The following is a 27,085-nucleotide window of genomic DNA, read 5'->3' on the forward strand; positions in this document are numbered from 1 at the left end:
GGGCTTGTAAGCTTACACTTTAGAAATTAGGTGGGGATGGTCTATAAAAAAATATATGTCAGTTTCACCATTTCATTAGCTAGAACATCATATAAAAACAAACAGCGGTGAGGTGCAATACCAAAAGCCAGAGAGGAGAGAGGCTGGCCGAACACCAGAGGAGCGTCAGGAGAGCCTGCCCTAGTACACACCTGCTGTGCTCTTCCTCCATCTTCAACAGCCTGGACCTCTCCACCTCTAGCTGAGCCTGGAAGCGGCTCTTCTCCTGCCGGAGGAGGCTGTTCTGAGACTCGATGGCAGAAACGTGGGTCTTCATAGATAGGAGTTCCTCCGTCGAAGCCCTCTCTTTCTCTACTGCCGACGCCAACAAAGTCTGGGATTCAGCTATTGGAAAGTGAAAGGAAAGTGTTGGCACATTTTGCCATTTACATACCTGAGGACAAGCTGACCAATGTACATTTTCCCAACTATTCATAGAGACAATATAAATGTATAAATGATATTACAAACACCAAAAGATCCATAACTACAGGTTCCTAGAATATTGCTATTAGTTTTTATTCTCTTGCTTTGCAATTGACAAGGTAACATGGGGGGTAATTCAGACCTGATCGCTGCTGTGCGTTTTCGCCAGACAGCCGATGGCTGTCTTTAGCTAGTGATCGCCTCTGCCTGATTGACAGGCAGAGGCGGTCGCTGGGCGGAATGGCGGCGTTAAGCCGCCATTTAGGGGGCGCGGTCCAGCCAATGCAGACGTGGCCGGATCGTTGGGGGGTGGGCCGTGGTGGCTGTGTGACGCCACACGCAGCCGCTGTGACCCGGGCAGTGACAAGTAGCTCCCGGCCGGCATGCAGGGGCTGCGCTGGCTGGGTGCTACTCCTGAAGTACAAAAGCATCGCCGCTGTGCGATGCTTTTGTACTTGTGTGAAGGGGCAGGGACCGACATTTGTGGCGGACTAGCCCTGTGCTGGGCGTCCCCCCGCTTGTCAGTGTGACTGATCGTAGCTGTGCTAAATTTAGCGCAGCTACGATCAACTCTGAATCACTCCCATGATGCGGTTGTGGAAAGATGAAATCTGTAACCAATTATTCCCTTTCTGATTAGAGCTAAGAGACAATAAAAGGTAAAAAGGTTTTCTCAGCTTCTTAGAACATTACATGGAGACATTGGCATTACACACAACAAAAAGAATGACACGTATAGACAACTTACACCTGCATTAAATGCTCAGAAAACCAAACTGTATTTTTAATAAAGCACATACAATGTAATGCAGCAATGTGCACACTATTTCCAGACACAATCTTCCTACCGAACCTAACAGAAGAGCCTGCTTCAATTATGTAATATCTATAAAATGTACCAGATACCGAAACATGGCTCCATGAGGATGATGTATATATGAAGGAGGTGACAGAAAATGCACCTTGGGGAGAATTGTTAATTACAGATCTAGATAGTAATCAGCCATTGGTCTATTCTAGACAGCATAATGGATTTATTCTGACCATTTAATGTATGGTTGTCATGCACAGTGAATATGCTTGGAGCGGTCTACAATCTAGAATATATCTTTAATGTGTTTACGGCGGTTTGCAGACTGTTCTTACCGAGACGGTCAGAGAGATTCTTCTCCAGTTTTTCCCAGGATGAGGTCTGGGCTGCTAAGGTGGCTTGCAGGTTCTCAATCTGTCGCAGCAAGGGTCTGGTGGTGGAGGTGACACTCTGGCTCAGCTCCTGGTTCCGAGACTCATCTTCCTGGAGTCTCTGCAAGATTCAGAAGCACGGAAATGGTTGTATACACTCAGTAAATGCAAGCACTCAATTATGTTTTTATGTTATACAGACACAGCTAAATATTCTATGGAGGTCGAACTGCACAATAAAATATATTATGAATGCTTGCTTATTGACAAGGGTGTTTAATATCCCAAATCCACCCCTATAAACTTAATGCCTTTGAACTTGGTGCACAATTCCAACACACAGAAGCCAATTCAGTTCTGTGTGATGTTGGGTTGCCGTGAGTGAAAGGGCACATTACGGTAGCCTAACATCGCCAATAATTCTGTGCAACACGATGGGTTGCAAGGCAAAATCGGTCGTGGTCGCAATGGACTGTTCCGGAATGCATAATATAGCCATCATATAGGATTGAATTGCAATTCTAAAGTTATATGAAAATAAAACAGTAGATGAACATCTATGGAAATTGAATGTTACCTGTTGAAATTCTGCAATTTCTTGCCGCAAATAATCTTCCTTCCTTGCAGCTTGCTGCTCCGCTCTCTGCAGGGCAAGCCGCAAATCAGCCACCTGACAAAGTAACAGAGGCAAAGCTGCGTCAATCACAAGACAACTGCTTGCAAATATAAAAGACACAAGGTTCGATCTATGCATGTTTAGTGAATGACCTCACAAATTACGGTTATAAAATGTTCCGTGATCTACATGCTCTAAAACTAGATAAAACGGACTCATTTCATCAATTTATAATTTGTGATTCTCGTTTAAATAACTCTAGGATCTGTTTAGGAAAATAATAGAGTAGCATTAAACTGTCTCATGGGGGTATATTTACTATGGTGTGTGTTTTAGAAGTGCCCATAGCAACCAGATTCTGGCTATTCACTTCTAGAAGCAGCTAGATTAATGTTAAGTGGAATCTGATTGGTTGCTATGGGCAACATCTCCACTTCTAAGAAACCTTACACCTTCGTAAATATACCCCTTGGAATTCAATCATGTATCTATTCAAACGCCACCATGTGGGGTGTGACCATAGCCTTCCTGCTTTGGGACAGGTCTCTCGGGTGCATCAGAACCATGTTTTCCACACAACTCACTGGCACGTGACCTAGTCCTGTGACTAATGGTTCTAGCTGTTTAGTCAGAGAAGGATCCGCAGCCTTATTACCGTACAATGTAATAAATGCACATCCTTGAAGGTGGTCGGTATGTTACTATATAAAGCAGGGGTGGGGAACCTTTGGCTCTCCAGCTGTTGTTGAACTACACATACCAGCATGCCCTGCTACAGTTTTGATATTAGGCCATGCTAGAACAGTTGAGGGGCATGCTGGGATGTGTAGTTCAGCAACAGCTGGAGGGCCGCAGGTTCCCCACCCCTGATATAAAGCACTCGCCTGTATCACCAGGATCTCCTGCTGTTTCTGAGACTCCTCCTTGGCTTTCTCCAGCGCGAAACACATCTCTTCTTTAGCCTTCATCTCACAGCTCAGCGCCACTTCCTGAGCCTGGCTGGCCTTTGTGGCGTTCGCTTTGTGCAATTCTGCAAGTTCTCTATGGAGGTCAAAGGAAACAACCTTCAGCGCCAAATTCCAAAAAGACTAAAAAGCAGAAAGACTTAACAGTATTTGGACCATCTATATGGTATTCACTGGTGTTTAATAGGCCTTTGTACAAGATGGAGAGCTCTCGTGAGTAAGCCCCCAAACAGACTAGAATGGGAAGCAATGAAAAACCGTCTTAGTGATTCCTGTTACTTTGCTAGAAAGTTTAGGCCTGCGTGTGGTTTTGAAAAGAGACACTGACAATGGGGCTAATTTAAACCTGATCGCTGCTGTGCGGAACTGCACATGCGCCAGATGCTATCGGCATCTCAGCACAGCAACGGCGGTGTTTGGCTGCCGTTTTGGGGCTGCGGTCCGGGCAACGCAGGCGTGCTTGGACCAAGCCAGGGGGGGCGGGGGCTGGGCCACGGTGGCTGAATGCGGCAAGTAGCTACGCAGGTAGGGAGCTACTTGTCAAGTACAAAAGCATTGCCGGCGTATGATGCTTTGGTACCTGTGCGGGGGGGCAGGAGAGCGGTAGGTCCTGACATGCGGGGCGGGCGTCCCCCCGCTTGTCAGAGTGAATGATTGTAGATGTGCTAAATTTAGCACATCTATGATCAACTCTGAATTACCCCCAATTACTTTTGCATAATCAAGCATAAAATTTTATTTACTACTGATACGTATAATATCCGATCGAGTCATTCATTTAATACATTCACCCTCCTTGGAGCTTCCGGGACTATTTAGGTTCCCAAGGACTTTGCCAGACTGAATTTAAATACTATCTTAATTCATTTTCTCTTTCATCCACTAGGGGACACTGGAGTTCCACTTAGACATTAGGGGTGTGAAGTCTGCGAACCGGAGGTGTGGCACAATCTTAAAAATTTGCATTGTCTGCACAGCCGGCTCCTCCCCCTTCACGCCCCTCATGCCTCAGTTTTGAAAATTGTGCTTGAGGTGTCGACACGTAGGAGCAGATAGCTCCTGACAGAGAAACAATTTTTACTGACAGGCTGAGTCAACCTAAGAAAAGGGGGACAAAAAGCCTGAATATAGGTGAGAGACAAAGATCCCTTCTGAAGGGATCGGCATCTCTCCTCAGGGGATCCTCTGTAGAGACTGAGTGAGTACTGGTTGTTATAAGGGCCCTAGAATAATATTATAAACCCCTGCATAGTGGGTAGAAATAAACAAGCCTCATAATTTTATTAACATTGGCTAATTTCCCCCCCTCTAGGAGCCCCCCACTAGGAGAACCGGAGTAAAACCCTGGTCTCCACTGATTCAGTCAGCATAACATTGTGTAATTCCCCCCACTAGGAGAACCGGAGTAAAACCCTGGCCTCCACTGATTTCAGTCAGCATACAGCATAAGACAGCGCCGAGTAGCGGGGAGAGTTCCGGTCTCCGGGGCTGTGTCGGGCGCCGCTGGGCTGCGCGCCTAGCTAGGGCCGCTCACACAGATCGCGCTGGACGGAGTAACAGAGAGTGTCCGAACGGCGGGGAAGCACGCGCCGTACGGGGAAATACACAGAGCTCCAGGTGCAGCGCGTGAGTGTATGAAAAGTGTTAGTGGCGGCCAAGGGGGATCAGCGGCAGTGCGTCTAGGGGAATACAGCAGGGGAGCAGGGATCTATATATATAAAAAAATTCAGTGGCGGCCATTTTAGTTTTACATTTAGGCGCCATCCTGAGGGAAAGTAATCCCTCCCCCTCGTATAGTTATAACAATGAATAAGGTTATACTCAGACTCCCTCTGCTGGTGAAAAATTATATAGCTTAAATGAGGATCTCCTGTGGAATAATTAGTATTATTTATATTTTCAAGGGACTTCTGATCAAAGATCCTGAGGAAAATACTGGGAGTACGTGGACAACCCTATCATCGTAGCTGATTGACAGCTGGAGTTGAGAGGGCTGCTAACCGGCTGGTGTTTTAAATTTTGATTATTAATTAATTTATTTATTTTTTTAATTTGTAAAATAAGTTTTTTTATTTTTGCATACCTAAAAAAAATATATATATTTTTTTTTTTTTACAGCCGGTTCCAAACACTTCACTCCCGTCATATAGTACAAGCTTTCCTTTCCTGAATAAAAGGTGAAAGCGTTGTTTAATTGTCATCTAAAAGTGCGAATCATGTCTAAGGCAGCAACCAAGACATCAAAAGCCTTTTACGTATGTACGAAATGTAATAGGAAAAGCACGAGGATTGGCAGTTCAGGGGTGTGCGATTCCTGCGTAGACAAGGGCACACAACCGGGGAGCAATGTCCCATCACGGTCATGGGAGGATGTTCTTACGGACAGAATATCCAAAGAGATGGCGGAATCACGCAAGCAACAATCAGAGTGGGCTGCGGGATTCTCAAAGACAATGGAGGAATTTCTCATCAGATTAACGCCACCCGCACAACCAGACACAATTGTGCGCAAAGCGGTTAAAAGACCCCTTCCTGTTGTTCAGGTAACGGAGGAAGAGGAGGGTCTCCTTATAGATACGGAGGAAGGTGAGTTAATTGAACCTAACCTGGATGCTGATCCCACAGAAGAGGATTCAGCGATCTCAGGTATTGATTCTTTAATTGAAGCAGTTAAGGAAATACTGGATTTTAAAGATGAAGAGGTTAAAGAACCTGAGGAATTCGATTTATTCGAATCCCAGAAACCACGCTCAGCAGTGTTTCCAATTCCTAAGTCCCTCCAAAATCAAATGGAGGAGGCCTGGAAACAACCTGATAAACGCTTTCAATTCCCAAGAAGGTTTCAGGTAACGTATCCTTTACCTAAGGGGATAATGGATAAATGGGAAAATCCACCGGTAGTGGATGCATCCCTAGGAAGATTATCAAAAAATACTATTTTACCGATACCTAATGTAACGACTTTAAAGGATGTTTCAGATCGTAAGGTTGACACAGCTTTAAAGTCGATTTTTGTAGCAGCAGGTGCAGCACAGAGACCTACTCTCATCTGTGCTTGGGTGAACAAGGCCATGGGAGCATGGGCCAGCCGTATTTTACAAGCTATTGAAGAGGAAAATAGCTTGGAAGAAATTACATATCTGGCGGAACACATTCGAGAATCCGCTTCATATTTATGTCAGGCATCTAAGGATGCCAGTAGAATTGCATTGCGCATCGGCCATATCAGCAAGGAGAATTTTATGGCTTAGAGAATGGCAAGGAGATTCTGACACTAAAAAGGCAGTGGAAGCTATTCCCTTTGCGGGTGACACGCTTTTCGGTCCAGAATTGGACAAGTAGATTTCCCAAGCTACTGCTGGGAAGTACACATTCCTGCCTACTCCTTATACAAGAACCACTCCACAGGTTAAGAGAAGTTATTCGGGACCAACATTTAATTCCTTCAGATCTCAGTCCTTTCGAGGCCGAGGAAGAGGTTTTGGTGGACCGGCACGTGGAGGCAGAGGTAGAGGCCGCTCACAGGCAACGACCAGAAAGCAGGATAAACCTGCAGAAAAAACCGTGGCATGACGGTCTCCCAACTCACCTGGGGTCTCCCCTGGTGGGCGCATGACTGGAGGGGTTTCAGGACATATGGGCCAACACCTCTCCAGAGAGCTGGATAAACAACAAAATCTCTCAGGGGTACAAGATGGAATTTCAAGAGAGACCTCACAGTCAATTTTTTACAACAGGGTTACCTCGGTGCCCTATCAAAACAAAAGCTTTACTTTCAGCAATTCAGAAATTGCTACAATCAGAGGTCATTGTTCCAGTTCCTACCCCTCAGATAGGAACGGGATTTTATTCCAGTCTTTTTGTCGTGCCAATTTCTAAGAATTTACAGATTCAAGATGGAATCAATACAGTCGGTCATAGCAGGCCTAGAACACAAGAAGTTCATGATATCCATGGACATGAAGGATGCGTACCTGCATATCCCAATTTGGTCCCCCCACCAAGCTCACCTACTGTTTGCATTGGTGAAAGATCATTATCAATTCAGAGCTCTACCGTTCGGTCTATCTTCAGCCCCGAGGATCTTCACAAAGATCATGGCGGTCATGGTGGCAGAATTGAGATTAAGGTGAGCCACTATAATACCTTATCTAGACGATCTCCTCATCAAAGCCTCTTCTCAGGAGCAACTGATAAAGGATGCTCACACATCTCCCCAATTTCTGATTCAACATGGATGGATAGTGAACTTCAAGAAATCCAACCTCATTCCAACACAACGGATTCAGTTCCTAGGTCTTATATTGGACACGGTGAAATTGAGAATTTTTCTGCCAGAGTCCAAGATTCAGGACATACGGAAGTTAGTGACTCAGGTACTGGGGACACCAATGGTGTCTCTACATCTCTGTGTACAACTTTTAGGAAAAATGGTAGCGTCGTTCGAAGCTCTCCAGTACGGAAGACTTCATTCCCGACCCTTTCAGATGAATCTCATTGCTCAAGGAGCAGGCTCGCATTGGCTGCTTCATCTGAGAATCAGCCTTCAACCACAAGTACGTATCTCCCTGACATGGTGGTTAGTGCACAATAATCTCGCAGCAGGGAAGAGGTTTGGTATTTGGGACTGGAGGATTCTGACAACGGACGCCAGACTCAGAGGTTGGGGTGCCGTCCTGGAAGACCATCACTTTCAGGGAAGGTGGACGCCTCAAGAGAGCAGATGACCCATAAACATTCTCGAGCTAAGAGCTGTTTACAATGCACTTCTATTGGCCGAAGACCTGGTCATAGGTCAGTGTGTAAAGATACAGTCGGACAATGTCACGACGACGGCTTACATAAACCGTCAAGGGGGAACGAAGAGCAAGATGGCGTTGAAAGAATCAACAAAGATCCTGTTGTGGGCGGAAAGGCGAAACATCATACTCTCGGCAATATTCATTCCAGGAGTAGAAAACTGGGAAGCAGATTATCTCAGTCGACAAGACATGCATCCGGGAGAGTGGTGTCTTCATCCGCGGATTTTCAAGATGGTAGTGAGAAAATGGGGTCTTCCGCAAATCGACCTCATGGCATCGAGGCAGAACCACCAGCTGCCCAGATATGTATCCAGGACAAGGGATGCTGCAGCAGAAGGAGTGGACGCGTTGACACTTCCTTGGGATTACGAAAGGGTGTACATCTTTCCACCCTTTCCTCTCATACCAAGGATACTGAAAAGGTTGAAACGAGAACGAGTGTGGGCAATTCTAATCGCACCAGATTGGCCACGAAGGAGTTGGTACTCAGACCTACAGGGCTTACTGTCAGAAGACCCGTGGAGGTTACCTCAAAGAGAGGACCTACTATCTCAAGGACCGTTTCTTCACCCAGACCTGAACAGACTGCGTTTGACGGCGTGGCTGTTGAAACCCGGATCTTAAGAAACAGAGGAATACCAAGATTGGCTATTCCTACGATGATTGCGGCTAGAAAGCCGGTTACAGCGGGACATTACTACAGAATTTGGAAGAAATATATAGACTGGTGTCAGGAACGTGGATGGGATTCGAGATCCTTCCACTTATCCAGACTTTTGCTGTTCCTTCAAGCAGGCCTGACATTAGGCCTGCGACTGGGATCTCTAAAGGTTCAGGTGTCGGCTCTTTCCATTCTTTTTCAACAACGGTTGGCATCCTTACCAGAGGTTCAAACTTTTTTGCAAGGGGTTCTAAGGATATAACCCCCTTTTCGTACCCCCACGGCACCTTGGGACCTGAATTTGTTTTAAAATCACCTTTGTTTGAACCGTTATTACGGACGGACATAAAATATCTTTCTTGGAAGGTGACGTTGTTGCTAGCCTTGGCCTCGGCTAGACGGGTCTCTGAGTTGGGAGCCTTGTCGTGTAAAAGTCCCTTTTTTATTTTTCATGAGGATCGTGCGGAACTCCGTACAAGAGCAGATTTCCTTCCTAAGGTTGTTTCGGGTTTTCATGTAAACCAACCAATTGTGGTCCCATCTTTCCAGAGTCTACCAGATGGGGATGTGTCATTGGATGTGGTACGAGCTTTAAGGGTGTACGTACAAGTAACATCGTCATTTCGGAAGTCAGATCATTTGTTCGTACTTTATGATGGACCAAAGAAGGGTTGGCCGGCTTCCAAACAGTCCCTGTCTCGATGGATTAGAGACTTGCTATTAGGCAAGCGTATATTTCCAGTGGTAAACAGGTTCCATTGCGGACAAGTGCACATACCACTAGATCAGTGGGTGCCTCCTGGGCAGCTGCTAGGGGGGTTTCCACTACTCAACTTTGCAGAGCGGCGACGTGGTCCTCAGCCCACACGTTCGCAAAATTTTATAAGTTTGATACCTTTGCGTCCGAAGCTTCTAACTTCGGACGTTTGGTTTTGCAGGCAACAGACAGCACTCCCTCCCTGGGAGATAACTTTGCGACGTCCCCTAATGTCTAAGTGGAACTCCAGTGTCCCCTAGTGGATGAAAGAGAAAAGAGGATTTTGGTACTTACCGATAAATCCATTTCTCTGAATCCTCTAGGGGACACTGGACGCCCGCCCCTGTGCTGTCAATCCTGCTGTGTTCATAGTTCTTGTTCATGCAGTTCGTACAAACAGTGTTGTTTTCGTTTAAAGATGTTCTTGGATGCTGTTTGGCATGTTGCACAATTCGGTTCCTCACCATAGGCTCTCATACGTGTCCTCGTCTCTCAGTCAAATTTTCAAAACTAAAATTATGAGGCTTGTTTATTTCTACCCACTATGCAGGGGTTTATAATATTATTCTAGGGCCCTTATAACAACCAGTACTCCCTCAGTCTCTACAGAGGATCCCCTGAGGAGAGATGCCGATCCCTTCAGAAGGGATCTTTGTCTCTCACCTATATTCAGGCTTTTTGTCCCCCTTTTCTTAGGTTGACTCAGCCTGTCAGTAAAAATTGTTTCTCTGTCAGGAGCTATCTGCTCCTACGTGTCGACACCTCAAGCACAATTTTCAAAACTGAGGCATGAGGGGCGTGAAGGGGGAGGAGCCGGCTGTGCAGACAATGCAAATTTTTAAGATTGTGCCACACCTCCGGTTTGCAGACTTCACACACCCCTAATGTCTAAGTGGAACTCCAGTGTCCCCTAGAGGATTCAGAGAAATGGATTTATCGGTAAGTACCAAAATCCTCTTTTTCTATATCGGAAATATTATAGCTGCTATATGAGCCTTTGAGAGCTCTTCAAATGAACAAATTGTGAGCAATAACTAAACTGTACAATAAGCGTTTTATATTTTATTTGATTTCAACATTCTTTTATCATGATTTTAGTTTCATTGTGGATATTGGTCCTAGTATTTCATGTTTGTATGCAATGCCGATGTCCATGCAATGGAGCGATTATCGGCAGACTGCGCATCTGCCGCGATTACACTGCACGCACGGTATGGTGTCTATGTGATCACGCTCGCACTGAGAACTTTAATGCAGAGTGATTGACAGGAAGGGACCGTTTGGGGGCGGTAACTGGGAGTGGTGGCAAAACAAACGCGTGTCACAGCCGCTTTCAGGGCGTATATCTGCCGTCAGTTGCATGTATGTAGAGAAATATGGCACCAGCGTCGCTACTGCAACGCCCAGTCTGCGTAGTCACAGGTCTACCCTTACAGTCAATGTTCCGCATTGTTGTGTATAGACTGTGAATGTGTACTCAGTGGTGAATGAGCTTGCAATCACTCTGGTGGGAACGGCACCTTCACTTGGTAACATTAGCAATTCCAAAGCAAGCGCGTAGAAACATCAATGAGGCCCTTTGTGTATATGACGTTTATTGACAAACGGTCTTGCATATGAACAAAATGTATTGCCTTACAAAAACCACTTTCTCTTTCATTCACTAGGGGACACTGGAGTTCCATCTTAGACATTAGGGGTGTGAAGTCTGTGAACCGGAGGTGTGGCACAATCTCAAAAATTTGCATTGACTGCACAGCCGGCTCCTCCCCCTTTACGCCCCTCATGCCTCAGTTTCGAAAATTGTGCTAGAGGTGTTTGCACTGAGGAGCGGAGCTCCTGAAAGAAATCAAAACTAATCTAATGTGCAGGCTGAGTCAACCTAATAAAAGGGGGACAAAAAGCCTTGAAGTAGCTGAGAGACAAAGATCCCTTTTGAAGGGATCAGCATCTCTCCACAGGAGATCCTCGACGGGCAGAGTGAGTACTGGTCAATAAGGGCCCTAGATAGTATGATAGGTTGTTTACCTTAGTTAGTATCCCCTGTCACCGCTAAGTGCCTCCTAGTCTCTGTCCCCTCTCAGCGGATGTACGCGGCCAGCGGCAGCTCTAAGCGGGTGTCCGCGGCCAGCGGCAGCACCGAGTAATTGCGGTTGCCATGACTACGTCGGGCTCCGCGGCGAGAGAGCCGTACAGAACATGCGTCGCACGGGGTAATAGATAGAGCTCCCGGTGCGGCGCATGGGGAGAAGGAGAAAATAAATCTGTTAGTCAGATCTATTAGAGCGCCCGATGCGGCGCATAGGGGGAAGGAGGAAAAATCTGTTAGTTAAGATCTATTGAACGGCCATAGAGTCTGAGGGGAAAGGTTGTCAGAACTCCAGCAGCAATAATGATCTTTACAAAAAAATGGAGTGGCGGCCATTTTAATTATATATTTAGGCGCCATCCTGAGGTAATGTTTTAATCCCTCCCCCTCGTATAGATTATAATAACTCACCATCTACTGGTTAGTGGTAGTATGGGTTAGATTCAGGCTCCCTCTGCTGGTAGGATTTATATAGGTAGTTTAAGTGAGGATCTCCTGTGGAAAATAACTATTACTTATATTATTTATATTTTCAAAGGACTTCTGATAAAAGATCCTGAGGAAAATTCAGGGAGTACGTGGACAGCCCGAACACTGTAGCTGACTGACAGCTGGGTCTGTGAGAACTGCTAACCGGCTGTTTTTTTTATATTTATTAATTTTTTATTTTATTTACACATTTTAAAAAAAAAAAAAAAAAAAAAAAGAATATTTACAGCCGGTTCCAAACACTTCACTCCCGTCATATTACAGGCTTTATTCTCCCATATAGAGAGTAAAAGTTCTGTTTAAATTATTAATTAACGAGCATCATGTCTAAGTCAGCAACCAAGTCATCTAAGATATGCTACGTATGTACGAAGTGTGATAAAAAAAGCACTAGGATTGGCAGTACAGGGGTGTGCGATTCCTGCATAGACAAGAGCGCACAGCCAGGGAACAGTACTCCATCAACGTCATGGGGGGACGTTCTTGCAGACAGAATATCCAAGGAAATGGCGGAATCACGCAAGCAGCAATCAGAGTGGGCTGCGGGGTTCTCAAAGACAATGGAAGAGTTCCTGATTAAATTAATGCCGACCGCACAACCAGACAAGATTGTACGCAAGGCAGTCAAGAGACCGCTTCCGGGTGTCCAGGTAATGGAAGAGAACCTCCCTCTGGATACGGAGGAGGGTGAATTGATTGAAGGTAACCTGGAGGCTGATCCCACAGACGAGGAGTCAGCGATCTCAGGTATTGATTCTCTAATTGAGGCAGTAAAGGAGATACTGGATTTTAAAGGTGAGGAAGTTAAAGAACCTGAGGAATTCGATTTATTCGATTCCCAGAAACCGTGTGCGGAAGTGTTTCCTATTCCCAAGTCCCTCCAGAATCAGATGGAGGAAGCCTGGAAACAACCTGATAAGCGATTTCAATTCCCAAAACGTTTTCAGGCAACGTATCCTTTGCCTAAAGGGGTTATGGATAAATGGGAAAATCCACCAGTAGTGGATGCTTCCCTAGGTAGATTATCAAAAAAGACGATCTTACCAATACCTAATGTAACGACGTTGAAAGAGGTATCAGATCGCAAGGTTGACACGGCCTTAAAGTCAATTTTTGTAGCGGCAGGTGCAGCACAGAGGCCTACCCTTATCTGTGCCTGGGTTAACAAGGCCATGGGAGCATGGGCCAGTCGTATTATGCAAGCTATTGAAGAAGAGGATAGCTTGGAAGAGATTACTAATCTGGCGGAACATATTCGTGAATCAGCTTCATATTTATGTCAAGCATCTAAGGATGCTAGTAGGATTGCATCACGAATATCCGCATCAGCAGTGTCAGCAAGGAGAATCTTATGGCTTAGAGAATGGCAGGGGGATTCTGACACTAAGAAGGCAGTGGAAGCTATTCCCTTTACGGGTGATACACTGTTCGGGCCTGAATTAGACAAGTGGATTTCCCAGGCTACAGCGGGAAAGTCTACATTCCTCCCTACTCCCTATACAAGGAGCACGCCACAGGCCAAAAGAGGTTATTCAGGACCAACATTTAATTCCTTCAGATCTCAGTCCTTTCGAGGACGAGGTAGAGGTTTCGGTGGACAAGCCCGTGGAGGCAGAGGTAGAGGACGATCACAAGCAACGTACAAGAAACAGGATAAGCCTACTGAAAAGACCGTGGCATGACGGTCTCCCAGCCCACCTGGGGTCTCCTCTGGTGGGTGCACGACTGGAGAAGTTTCGGGACAGATGGGCCATCACCTCTCCAGAGAACTGGATAAACAGTATAATCTCTCAGGGGTACAAGATGGAGTTTCAAGAGAGACCTCACAGTCAATTTTTTACAACAGGACTACCTCGGTGCCCTCAGAAAACAAAGGCGTTGCTTTCCGCAATTCAGAAATTGCTACAATCAGAAGTTATCGTTCCAGTTCCCACCCCTCGGAGAGGATCAGGCTTTTATTCCAGTCTTTTTGTAGTGCCAAAACCAGACGCAACAGTCAGGCCGATTCTAAATTTAAAAGTTTTAAATCAATTTCTAAGAGTTTACAAATTCAAGATGGAATCAATACAGTCGGTCATCGCAGGTCTAGAACACAAGGAGTTCATGATATCCATGGACATAAAGGATGCATACCTGCATATCCCAATATGGTCTCCCCACCAAGCTTACCTACGATTTGCGTTGGTGAAGGATCATTATCAATTCAGAGCTCTACCGTTCGGCCTATCAACAGCCCCGAGGATATTCACGAAGATCATGGCGATCATGGTGGCAGAATTGAGAGTAAGAGGGATCACTATAATACCTTATCTAGACGATCTCCTAATCAAAGCCTCGTCTCCGGAGAAGCTGATACAGGATGCTCAGACATCTCACCAATTCCTAATTCAACACGGTTGGATTGTGAATTTCCAAAAATCCAACCTCATTCCATCGCAACGGATTCAGTTCCTAGGGCTTATATTGGACACAGTGAAATTGAGAATCTTTCTACCAGAAGCAAAGATTCAGGATATACGGAAACTGGTATCTCAGGTACTGGAGGCACAAACTGTGTCTCTACATCTCTGTGTACAACTTCTAGGGAAGATGGTAGCATCATTCGAAGCTCTCCAATACGGAAGGCTTCATTCCCGACCCTTTCAGATGAATCTCATTGCTCAAGGAGCAGGTTCACACTGGCTACTTCATCGGAGAATCAAACTTCAACCACAGGTACGTGTCTCTCTGACATGGTGGTTGATACACAAGAATCTCGCAGCAGGAAGGAGATTCGGCATATGGGAATGGAGGATCCTGACAACAGATGCCAGTCTGAGAGGTTGGGGAGCCGTCCTCGAGGACCATCAATTTCAGGGTCGTTGGACTTCTCAGGAAAGCAGTTTACCCATAAATATTCTGGAACTAAGAGCTGTTTACAATGCACTCCGTTTAGCCGAAGATCTGGTCATAGGCCAGTATGTGAGGGTACAGTCGGACAATGTCACGACAATGGCTTACATAAACCGGCAAGGGGGAACAAAGAGCAAGATGGCGTTGAAGGAATCAACAAAGATCCTAGTGTGGGCAGAAAAGAGAAACATTATTCTCTCGGCGATCTTCATACCAGGAGTAGAAAACTGGGAAGCAGACTATCTCAGCCGACAAGACATGCATCCGGGAGAGTGGTGTCTTCATCCGCGGATTTTCAAGTTGATAGTGAGGAGATGGGGTCTTCCTCAGATAGACCTCATGGCGTCGAGACAGAATCATCAGCTGCCCAGATATGTATCCAGGACAAGGGATACTGCAGCAGAAGGAGTGGATGCGTTGACATTTCCTTGGGACTACGAAAGGGTGTACATATTTCCACCTTTCCCCCTCATACCAAGGATACTGAAGAGGTTAAAAAGAGAGCGAGTGTGGGCGATTCTAATCGCACCAGACTGGCCACGCAGGAGTTGGTACTCGGATCTACAGGGATTACTGTCAGAAGATCCGTGGAGGTTACCTCAAAGAGAGGACCTACTATCGCAAGGACCGTTTTTTCACCCAGACCTGAACAGACTACGTTTGACGGCGTGGCTGTTGAAACCAGGATTTTAAGAGACAGAGGTATACCAAAGGGAGCTATCCCTACAATGATTGCAGCTAGAAAACCGGTTACGGCGAGACATTATTACAGAATTTGGAAAAGGTATATAGACTGGTGTCAGGAACGGGGTTGGGATTCGAAATCCTTCCACCTGTCCAGATTGTTACTGTTCCTTCAGGCAGGTTTGGCGTTAGGCTTGCGTTTGGGATCCCTGAAGGTTCAGTTGTCGGCTTTATCTATTCTGTTTCAACGAAAGTTAGCATTGTTACCAGAGATTCAAACTTTTTTGCAGGGGGTGCTAAGGATACAGCCACCTTTTCGAGCACCCACGGCACCTTGGGACTTGAATTTGGTGTTAGGTTTTTTGAAATCACCTTTGTTTGAGCCATTAATACGGACAGATTTAAAATATCTGTCTTGGAAGGTGACGTTGTTGTTAGCCTTAGCTTCAGCTAGACGGGTCTCGGAGTTAGGAGCCTTGTCTTGTAAAAGTCCATTTTTGGTGTTTCATGAGGACAGAGCGGAACTCCGTACAAGAGCAGATTTCCTTCCTAAGGTTGTTTCAGGTTATCATGTAAACCAGCCTATTGTGGTCCCATCTTTCCAGAGCGTATCAGATGGGGATGTGACGTTGGATGTGGTACGAGCATTAAAGGTGTACGTACAGGTTACATCAGCATTTCGAAAGTCGGATCATTTATTTGTACTTTATGATGGGCCAAAGAAGGGTTGGCCGGCTTCTAAACAGTCTCTGTCCAGATGGATTAGATTGACTATCAGACAAGCGTATATTTCCAGTGGGAAACAGATTCCATTGCGGACAGGTGCACATACCACTAGATCAGTGGGTGCCTCCTGGGCAGCTGCCAGAGGAATATCCACTGCTCAACTTTGTAGAGCGGCGACGTGGTCTTCAGCTCACACGTTTGCTAAATTTTATAAGTTTGATACCTTTGCGTCTGAAGATGCCAATTTCGGGCGTTTGGTTTTGCAGGCAACAGACAGCACTCCCTCCCTGGGGGAGAACTTTGGGACGTCCCCTAATGTCTAAGATGGAACTCCAGTGTCCCCTAGTGGATGAAAGAGAAAAGAGGATTTTGGTACTTACCGATAAATCCATTTCTCTGAATCCTCTAGGGGACACTGGACGCCCGCCCCTGTGCTGTCAATCCTGCAGTGTATTTAGTTCTAGTTTATACAGTTCGTACAGCAACGTTAGTTATTGGTTAAGGATGTTATTGGATGCTGTTTGGAAAGTTGCACGGTTCGGTTCCTTCGCCATAGGCTCTCATACGTGCCCTCATCTCTCGGTACAATTTTCGAAACTGAGGCATGAGGGGCGTGAATGGGGAGGAGCCGGCTGTGCAGTCGATGCAAATTTTTGAGATTGTGCCACACCTCCGGTTCACAGACTTCACACCCCTAATGTCTAAGATGGAACTCCAGTGTCCCCTAGAGGATTCAGAGAAATGGATTTATCGGTAAGTACCAAAATCCTCTTTTCTCTTGAAAGAACATTATTTATTGTTATGTGAAATTCACAAACAAAATTGTCCTCTAATGTCTATATAATAAATGTGCTTATTTAGGATTGGTTACTTATATCTTACACAATCTTATTACTCCCCCTTTTAGAAGTCAAATCGCAATATAGCGCCATCCATTCCATGTTTCTGACGTATGCATATTTTGAGAGATTAGTCTATTTTTCCTTTCTTTGTGGCTTAGCTGCTTTATGGATCCATAAACACAACTATTTACGGTTACGATTTACATTGCTACACTGCCGGTCTCTAAACATCACTAGCAACTGGGTAGCATCTAGTTACTCTTCGTGTAGAGGACCTTACCCTTAAGCCCCTGGGTCCATGTCACCAACTATTTGGAATAGTAACCTGTAGTGAGCGAAGCGAGACACTGAGCCCGCAAGGATACAATGGTGCAGTGATGAAACAAAACAACCTCAAACAAATGGAGAATGGACAAAATATTAACGTGTTGTAAGGGCGGAAGTTCTCTTTTGCCCTCTCGTGCTGTCACTTCCTGGTCCTGATCACAAAGGGAACATAGACCCAAACCTAGCACCTGACCTCTATCAGGAAGTCTACTGTGGATCTGAAAACCGTTCCCCTTCTGTCAAACATCTTGATCTAGTTCCTAGTTAGAATAAGTTCCTAGTAAGTGGATAGGCTGTGTTTTTGGATCCAGCTCACGAGACGGCTCCTGGTTGAGCAGAGGACGGCTAAACTTTGTTGTTAGACCCTCTCCCACCATTTACCTGTCGTGTCATCTCACCTGTAGGCGCTGTCCAGGGCAGCCTGGAGACTGCGGTTCTTCTCTAGACTTTCTTCAAGTTCTGTCTGCAGTCGCCCCACATCCTTCTCCTGTCTTTCCACCACACTGTTCAGCTTCCGGATGTTCTCCCGATGCTGCTTCTCTAGCTCCTCCTTACCATCTAATGTCTGCAAGGAAAGTACCAGACTGCCGATCAACACACAGGACCTTATAGCTCAGTGATGTCCTTGTTTACTGAATGGACAAGTTTCTGGTAAAATCTCAAAAACTGAAAAGTTGAGGTGTTGCCCATAACAACCAACTAGGTTGTAGCTATAATTTCTCAGAATCTGGTTGCTATGAGCAACACCAATACTTGACTGTTTTAGAATATTTAGAAAAGCTACAACTCAAGGAATGGCTTATGCCAAGTACCCAAATGGCCGCTATATTGGAAACCCATTGGTACGTGTGTACCCTGATATGTCTGTGAACGGCGTAGTTCACAGACATATCGCATCAGCTGTGCAGCACAGCCAATGACAGATATAATTGGCCCATCTGGCTTTGTGTACGGGTGGACAAACAATGATAGTTGCTCGGTCATTCCTGGAGATAATTATGTATCAGGTGCTGGAAAGGGGGAGGGGTCGCAGACAAACAACAGACAGAGAGGGGCGGTGGTGCAAATCCCCACCCCTAAATTTCCCTTCAGCACACTAAAAATTACCTCTAACCACACCTGAACCTATCTGGTAATAGAAATTCAGAGAATTAGTCACACATGTTTGCAATTGCTGATATCAGAGAAGCCATTAAGTGGCTCAGCAGCTTAAACATGCGTTTGCAAACGTGTGACTAATTCTCTGAATTTCTATTACCAGATAGGTTCAGGTATGGTTAAAGGTAATTTTTAGTGTGCTGAAGGGAAATTTAGGGGTGGGGATTTGCACCCCCGCCCCTCTGTCTGTTGTTTGTGTACGGGTGGTCAGACGACCGCTCGTACACTTGCTGCAGGGGCTGACATCACAGCTTGGCGGGCAAATTCAAATGCCCCTCCAGCTGCATGACAGGGACCAACATAGCGAGCAGCCAATCGGTAAGTGTGTATACTTACCTGGATCAGCAGCTCGGTCGGCTGGTCCACTGACATATTGGTCAGGTGTGTACCCAGTCTTAGCGCTTTGTATGAAAGATCAAATAAAGCAAATTCCCAAATAATCATTTACATGGGGCTCAGAAATCACATGACTTGGCAGGTCCCTCCCTACATCTGTCACACCCTCTGCAGCCAATGCACCGTCAATGTACATACTCCCTATTTAAAACCAAAAGTGAGTCAGCAGCAGTGAGAAGAAGTCATTGGATTTTCCTTAGTCCTGCTGACCTGGTCTGCCCACTGTAATCACAGTGCCTGAGGCAGTGACGGGACCAGTGAAGCCACTCAGACCACATGAAATATGTACGTTTGGGGTAACTTTTCAGACTGAGCAGTGATTGGCAACAGGCGGCCATCACCCTTGTGGCCTTCCTGCCTTGTTATATGTTCGTTCTAGCTTGCAACACTTGCTTAAAATACCTTCTGATGTTATTACACATAGGTATCTATCAGATTTAAGTGCTGCCCTTTTCAGACTTAAAGGGTCTGAAGTGTATCCGGTTACCCATCACTGCTCTAGAGGTAGATTTATAGGGAAAATGGAGTTGTCCATAGCAACCTATTAGCTTCCAGCTAGCATTTATCAAGTACATTCTATAAAATGACAGGTAGAATCTGATTGGTTACTAAGAGTAACTTATTCACTTTTGTGGTTTGATGCATCTTCCCATTTGCCTTTTAATTTGACCCTAGTGATTGTTACTACACAGCAACCATGCCATAAGATGAACAAGCATCAGATGATGCTAAATTATAAGTGTGTTAATGTAATCAAATATTACAATACTTCAGCTGCGGTAATCGCTGAGAAGAAGGAACAGCGGTCACAGGGAAGAGTGCTAGTCCACCTGTTTCAGCAGCTGCAATTCTTCCTCCAGCTCCCGGATCTTCTTTGCCTGTTTAGTGAGTGTTTGCTCATGCTCTTTCTCCTTCGATCGCAGCTTCTTGATGATGTTGGAATTGTGCAGCTGCTGCTTAGAGAGTTTCTCACCTGTGACCGAAGCAAACGTCAGTGGTTAATAAACGTTCCATGCAGCATGAGATGTTATGGGAAAAACAGACACAATTTTCCCCAGCGTTCTGCAATGGACCAGCAAACGAGACATGAATCATACATTACAAAGAGATGCAGAGGACTCAAGAGCAGATGTATTAACCTGGTGAAGGCATAAGGAAGTGATAAACCAGTGATATGTGCAAGGTGATAAAGGCACCAGCCAATCAGCTCCAATATGTAAATTAACACTTAGGATCTGATTGGCTGCTGCCTTTATCACCTTGCACATATCACTGGTTTATCACTTCCTTATGCCTTCTCCAGGTTAATACATCTGCCCAATAGTTACACAGCCACTCGGCCCAATTCACACATGGTTTTAATAACATATATGTAAACAGCTAAGGGACGCTTTTACAGCTAACAAGGATTATTTGATTTCAAGTAAATACAAAGATTTAATTAAGAATTAGAACGAGTAAATAAAATAAAATATTCAATACAATGTTTAACTTTATTTGTGACTGTTAAATAGCTCAGTGGAATATGCAATCATGCTGCTCTGTCACAGCTTGTTATAAAAATTAATAAACTGCTTTGTTGAGCAAAGTTACAAAAATTAAATAGAAAATAGGATCTTTAATACCTACCGGTAAATCCTTTTCTAGTAGTCCATAAGGGATATTGGGGGAATCTAGTACGATGGGGTACAGACGGGGTCCAAAGGAGCCAGTGCACTTTAAATTTCTTCAACTGGGTGTGCAGGCTCGCCCCTCTATGCCCCCTCCCACAGACAGTTCTAGGTAAAAAACGTGCCTGAAGGAGAAATTACATATATGAGAGAAGGAACATGATAACAGAAAAGGTGGTGAGATTTACACACCAGCACACCACGAACATACAACAACCAGCAACGGCTGGTAACAACAACAACAACAGCAACAGCTGAACAGGTAACTATAGAACAAGAACCTGCAGAAAAGTCCACGCACTGAGGCGGGCGCCCAATATCCCCAGGGATATTGGGGAGACTTTGTACGATAGGGACGTCCCAAAGTTTCCAGAACGGGCGGAGACTGCTGCAGCACCGCCTGCCCAAACTGGGTCTCCTCTTTGGCCTGGGTATCAAACTTGTAGAACCTTAACAAAAAAAAAACAAAAAAAAGTGTTCTTCCCCAACCAGGTAGCAAATCGGCATAATTGCAAGGCCGAGACCCCACGGGCAGCTGCCCAGGAAGAGACCACCGATCTTGTAGAGTGGGTCTTTAGAAACTTAGGAACAGGCAAGGCTGCAGACACATAGGCCGGTTGGATAGTCAGCCTAAGCCAATGAACAATGGACTGCTTTGAAGCAAGGCAACCCTTTCTCTGCGCATCATAGAGCACGAACAAGGAATCCGCCTTTCTGATGCGAGCTGTTCTCTTGACATAGGTCTTCAACGCTCGCACAGCATCCAATGCCTCCAGAGGAGCAGAAACGCCAGAACTTAACGGAACCACAATAGGTTGATTCAGGTGGAACACAGAGACAACCTTTGGCAGGAACTGCTGCCGAGTCCTGAGCTCTGCTCTGTCCTCATAGAAGACAAAGTAAGGGCTTCTACACGATAAGGCCCCCCAATTCTGAGACACGCCTAGAAGAAGCCAGGGCCAGTAACATCACAGTCTTCCATGTGGGGTACTTCTCTTCTACCGTCAGAGGTTCAAAACAGGAAGACTGTAGAAATTCCAACAATACATTCAAGTCCCAGGGTGCCGTGGACGGCACAAAAGGAGGGTGAATGTGAAGTACTGCTTGCAAGAAGGTCTGAACTTCTGGCAATACTGCCAATTTCTTCTGGAAGAAAATTGAGAGGGATGAAATCTGAACCTTAATAAAACACAGACGTAAGCCCTTATCCACACCAGCCTGCAGGAAACATCCCAAGTAGAACTCCGCAGGTGGATACGAACGTTCCTCGCACCAAGAGACATATCTTCTCCAGATAGGATGATAGTGTTTTGACGTCACAGGTTTCCTGGCCTGAACCATGCTTGCAATGACTCTTTTGGAAAGGCCCTTGTGAGCTAGGATGTTCCGCTCAACCGCCATGCCGTCAAACGAAGTCGTCATAAGTCCGGGTAGACGAACAGTCCTTGTTGAAGAAGATCTCTTCTTATTAGTAGAGGCCAAGGGTCTGCGAAGGACATGTCCAGAAGATCCGCGTACCACGCCCCCCGAGGCCAATCCAAGGCAATCAGAATTGCCTTGGCTCCTTGATATTTTAGTTCAGTTTAGCACCATTGGGAGCACTGGAATCGGAGGAAACAGGTAGACCTGCCGGTAAGGCCAAGGCGGAGTCAGTGCATCCACTGCCCTCGTCTGATGGTCGCAATACCAATGAAGCTTCTTGTTGAGTTGAGAAGCCATCATGTCTATTTGTGGGCAGCCCCACTGGTTGATGATCTGCTGAAATACCTGATGGTGGAGCCGCCACTCTCCCGAGTGGAGATCGTGACGACTCAGGAAGTCCGCTTCCCAGTTGTCCACTCCCAGAATGAAGATTGCTGAAATTGCTCTTGCATTTCTTTCTGCCCAGAGAAGTTGCTTTGACACCTCTCGCATGCAGGACCTGCTTTTTGTCCCTCCTTGCCGATTGATGTACGCCACTGCTATGACGTTGTCCGACTGTACTTGGATCGTGCAATCCCTGTGGAAAGGCCTGAAGCAGAGCATTGTATATCGACCGAAGTTCCAGAATGTTGATCGGAAGTAGGGCTTTGTGGGCTGACCACCTGCCCTGGAACTGAGCCCCTTGGGTAACAGCTGCCCATCCTCTGACACTCGCATCTGTCGTGAGAAGGATCCAATCCTGAATCCCAAAACTCCGGCCTTCCAGGAGATTGGAGGACTGCAGCCACCACAGGAGGGAAATCCTGGCCTGAGGTGACAACGTATCATCCGGGGCATCTTAAGATGTGATCCGGACCACTTGCTCAGGAGATCCAATTGAAATGTTCTGGCATGGAACCTACCATATTGGATCGCCTCGTATGAGGCAACCATCTTCCCCAACAATCTTATGCAAAGATGGACGGAGATTCCAGCAGGTCAGAGCACCATGTGTTCTCGCCTTGTCCTCCGGGAGGAACAGCTTCTGGGCCACAGTATCCAGTAACAACCCCAGGAACAGGAGCCGCCGAGTTGGGTCCTGGTGGGACTTCTGTAAATGGAGAATCCACCCATGGTGTGACAGAAGTTGGATAGTGCGGTCGATATGGAGCAATGAAAGCTCCCTGGATCTTGTCTTTATCAGGAGATCGTCCAGGTAAGGGACAACATTGACCCCCGGGACCCGGAGCTGGAACATCATCTCCGCCCTTACCTTTGTGATCACCCTCTGAGCTGTGGACAGGCCGAAGGGTAGTGCCTAGAACTGGTAGTGATCGTCTAGTAGGGCAAACCTCAGATAAGCTTGATGAGGTGGCCAAATCAGAATATGAAGGTAGGCGTCCTTGATATCCAGGGAAACCATGAATTCCTGTTCTTCCAGGCCCGCAATCATTGCTCTCAAGGATTCCATTTTGAACTTGAAAACCTTTAGTTAAGGCTTCAAGGACTTTAGATTCAAAATGGGCTTTACCGAACCGTCCGGCTTCAGTACCCCAAACATGTTGGTAACCAAGTAATAACCAATTCCATGCTGCTGTATTGGTACTGGAATAATGATGTGGGACTGGACCAACTTTTGGATGGCCTGTTGCAACGTAACTTTCGTATCCTTCAAAGCTGGTAAGCTTGATTTGAAAAATCATTGGGGAGGAGCACCGTCGATCTCCACCTTGTAGCCCTGAGAAATTAGGTCCTTGACCCAGGTATCCTGGCAGAAACCCTCACAGACGTGGCTGAAGTGATGCAGTCGAGCTCCCAACTCGAGATCCCCTCTGGGTGGGTGGGCACTGTTATGCTGAGGACTTAGTGGAAGCAGAACTGGTGCTCTGTTCCTGAGAACCGGTGTTCGCAGGTCTTCTCGTCTTACCTTTGGTGCCTCTAGCAGAAATGGAGGCATCTCCGGCACTAGATCGAAATCTGTTAGACCGAAAGTACTGAACAGACGGCCCGGATAGGAACGCCTATCCAACGGGTGCCCAGAGGGGAGAAACGTGGATTTCCCTGCAGTAACCTTACAAATTCACGTATCCAACTCAACCCCAAAGAGCCATTCCCCAGAAAAAGGGAGAGATTCCACAGTGCACTTCTACTCTGCATCCGCTATCCAATGACGCAACAACAAGGCCCTGCGCACCGACACTACCATGGCAGAGGCCCTAGCATTAATATTGCCCATCTCCTTGAGCGAGTCACACAGGACGCATGCATTGTCCTGAATGTGCTTCAGGAGAGTCACCATAGTGACCAGAGGCATATCCTCTGAGAGACCCTCCTGAATTTGAGTAGCCCACGTATGAATGGCATGGGTCATCCAGCAAGCAGCTATGACTGGCCTTTGCGATACACCTGCTGCTGTTTAGATAGACTTTAGTGTAAATTTATGGTAAAGGAGCCCGGGGCAGGCAGCACCACCTTTTCAGACAGTCGAGAGACTTAAAAGTCAACCCCCGGGGGCTCTTCCCAGAATTTCCTATCTTCAGGAGTAAATGGGAAAGTGTGCAAAAATCTTTTTGACACTTGGTATTTTTGGTCTTGATTTTTCCAGGCTAACTTAAAACAGGTAATAAATAATACCCAGGGGTATTCGGGCGCTATGAGGCGAGGTGCTCAGCCAAGCAGCAGCCAACCTTCTTTTTCTTTTGTCAGTGTAACTTAAAACAGGTCATCTAACTCTACAGAATCAGGGAAAGTGACACCAGGCTTGTTCAGTGTAAAGAAAAACGACTGCTGTGACGCAGCGTCCTCTAGAGGTTCAATACCCTGAGCAGAAGTGGAATACCCACTAACGGGATCCAAGTCCTCCCCAACCTCCTGTACATCTTCATCGAATCAGAGAGTAGAGCAGGTAAACCACGCTTTTGTGGTCCTGAGTTAGAGAGGGGGGTCTGTGTAACATCCGCCCTGGCAGCTAGGTCTGCAACAGCCTGTTGTAGTAGCTGAGTTTTTTTGAACATTATCAGTGAGTTGTGATGACATATCAGACATCATATTTTTAAGGGCATCTAGCCAGGAAGGCTCTTTACCCTCTCCCCCAGCCCCCTCACTGAGTTGTGAAGATTGGCTGCATTATTCACATGATACGGAATCAGATGATAAGGGAGAGTCTGGTGTGGCATACACTGCATATTTGTGTTTACCCATGTTCACAGTAAAGCACAATCACATACACAGACAAGTAATAACTAGCAAGCCTGCCCCTTACTGTATGTGAGAGGGAGATAGAGAGAGGGGACCAGCACCTCCCAGCTACACAGCCCCAGTGAGGCTGTAAGCGGTTATATCACAGTGAAACACCTATGATTACTGTCCTTTATAGGACACAGATCGTGTACAATAGCTACACCCTGTACCAGTTATCCAGTGTTATCTGAGTATCAGGAGGAGCTGTGAGTGCCTGCTGCTGCTGTAAGCAGAGGAAGGCGCCAAAATACCACTGGTTGCGCTCTGAGGCAGCCACCCCCCCCCACACCCCACCCCGCAATGGTGCCAGAGCTACAGTGTTTATTATACAGGCAATGTCTCCCAATTAGCTTAAAAACATCACACAACTGCTAGTTTAAGACACCGCTAGCTAATGTACACAGGGGGCTATAGCGGATCCCCCAGGAGGGTCCCGTATGCCTCCCCTGCGTGTCAGCCGCACTTTGAACCGAGAGACCCCTCCTAGCAGGGCCCCCGGTTTGTACTCACCACTGTCATCACCTTCAGGTTATTGTTAGGGATGTGCGGTGTGCTGTGATTTTGACAGCTAAGGCACAGTGCCCCGCTGCACAAACAAGCTCTCAGGACGGTGGTCCTGCAGCGGGGAAGCGTCTCTGACACCTCGCAAGGCCGGTGACCGTCCCCCCACTAACTCCCACGGCGCAGGTATGCTGTTGCCCAAACAGCATACCGAAAATAATAAAAGTTTAAAAGATACTGAAGAAAACTCTCTGGAGCTGCAGAGATGTGCATCCTCTCCTGAGGTCACTTTATTCTAAACTACCTGTGGGAGGAGGCATAGAGGGGAGGAGCCAGAACACCCAGTAAATAAATTTAAAGAGCACCGGCACCTTTGGACCCCGTCTATACCCCATCGTACCAAGTCTCCCCAATATCCCTTATGGATGCTAGAGAAATAAAGGAAAGAGTGAAGTTTAGTTAAAAGGCAACTTTATGGTAAGCCTTGCCTAGCAGTGCCCTATCAGTGTGCGAGTGATGGGTAATATTACAGTTCATGCCTCCCATGTGTTGCACCAGGAAGACTGCCTTGATACATAATCAGCTAAAGTCATAGTAAGCTTTTGGGTTTTGATCCAATTTAACATACGACCAGCAGAGGGAGCCAAAGCAGATAATGAACAAACAAATGGATGTATGAAATGTATTTTGTATAAGAAGCATTTGACACCACAATCCCTTCTGCACCAGTTTCCCTTCTTGCCTCATATCATTTCTCTGTACTAACATAGGGGGTGATTCAGACCTGATTGTAGATGTGCTAAATTTAGCACATATACGATCAGCTTCCGTGAAATGCTGGGGGAGCAGCAAGGACAGGGTAGTCTGCCCGCATGTCAGGCCCTACCCCTCCCGCAGAAGTACAAAAGCATCGCACAGCGGCAATGTTTTTGTACTTCAGGAGTAGCTCCCTACCAGCACAGGGAAATACCCGTAGCTGTGAGGTCATGCAGCCGACGCGTCGTCGTCCCCCCCCCCCCAACGGTCTGGGCTTGCCTGCGCTTCCCGGACGTGCCCCCTAAACGGCGGCCAAACACCGCCGGCCCGCCCCATTCCGCCCAGCGACCCGCTCTGCCTGTCAATCAGGCAGAGGCAATCGTTAGCCTAAGACAGCAATCGGCAAAAACGCACAGCAGCGAGCGGGTCTAAATGACCCCCATAGCTCCTTCCTTTGCCTTACTCT

The 27,085-nt window shown here is 46.4% G+C and overlaps 1 protein-coding gene across 1 annotated transcript in view; it reads right to left on the bottom strand.

The window, feature by feature from the left end:
- TMF1 (TATA element modulatory factor 1) overlaps positions 1–27,085 on the bottom strand; it is a 79,208-nt gene that overhangs the window by 14,111 nt on the left and 38,012 nt on the right. The window contains exons 6-11 of the mRNA XM_063940939.1: positions 19,882–20,024; positions 17,896–18,062; positions 3,148–3,304; positions 2,225–2,317; positions 1,612–1,768; positions 192–384 (exon numbers count right to left, since the gene is read on the bottom strand). Coding sequence (XP_063797009.1) covers positions 192–384; positions 1,612–1,768; positions 2,225–2,317; positions 3,148–3,304; positions 17,896–18,062; positions 19,882–20,024 — 910 coding nt within the window. The remainder of the gene's footprint in view (positions 1–191; positions 385–1,611; positions 1,769–2,224; positions 2,318–3,147; positions 3,305–17,895; positions 18,063–19,881; positions 20,025–27,085) is intronic.

The sequence above is a fragment of the Pseudophryne corroboree genome, chromosome 9 (assembly GCF_028390025.1).
Source record: "Pseudophryne corroboree isolate aPseCor3 chromosome 9, aPseCor3.hap2, whole genome shotgun sequence".
Lineage (NCBI taxonomy): Eukaryota > Metazoa > Chordata > Amphibia > Anura > Myobatrachidae > Pseudophryne > Pseudophryne corroboree.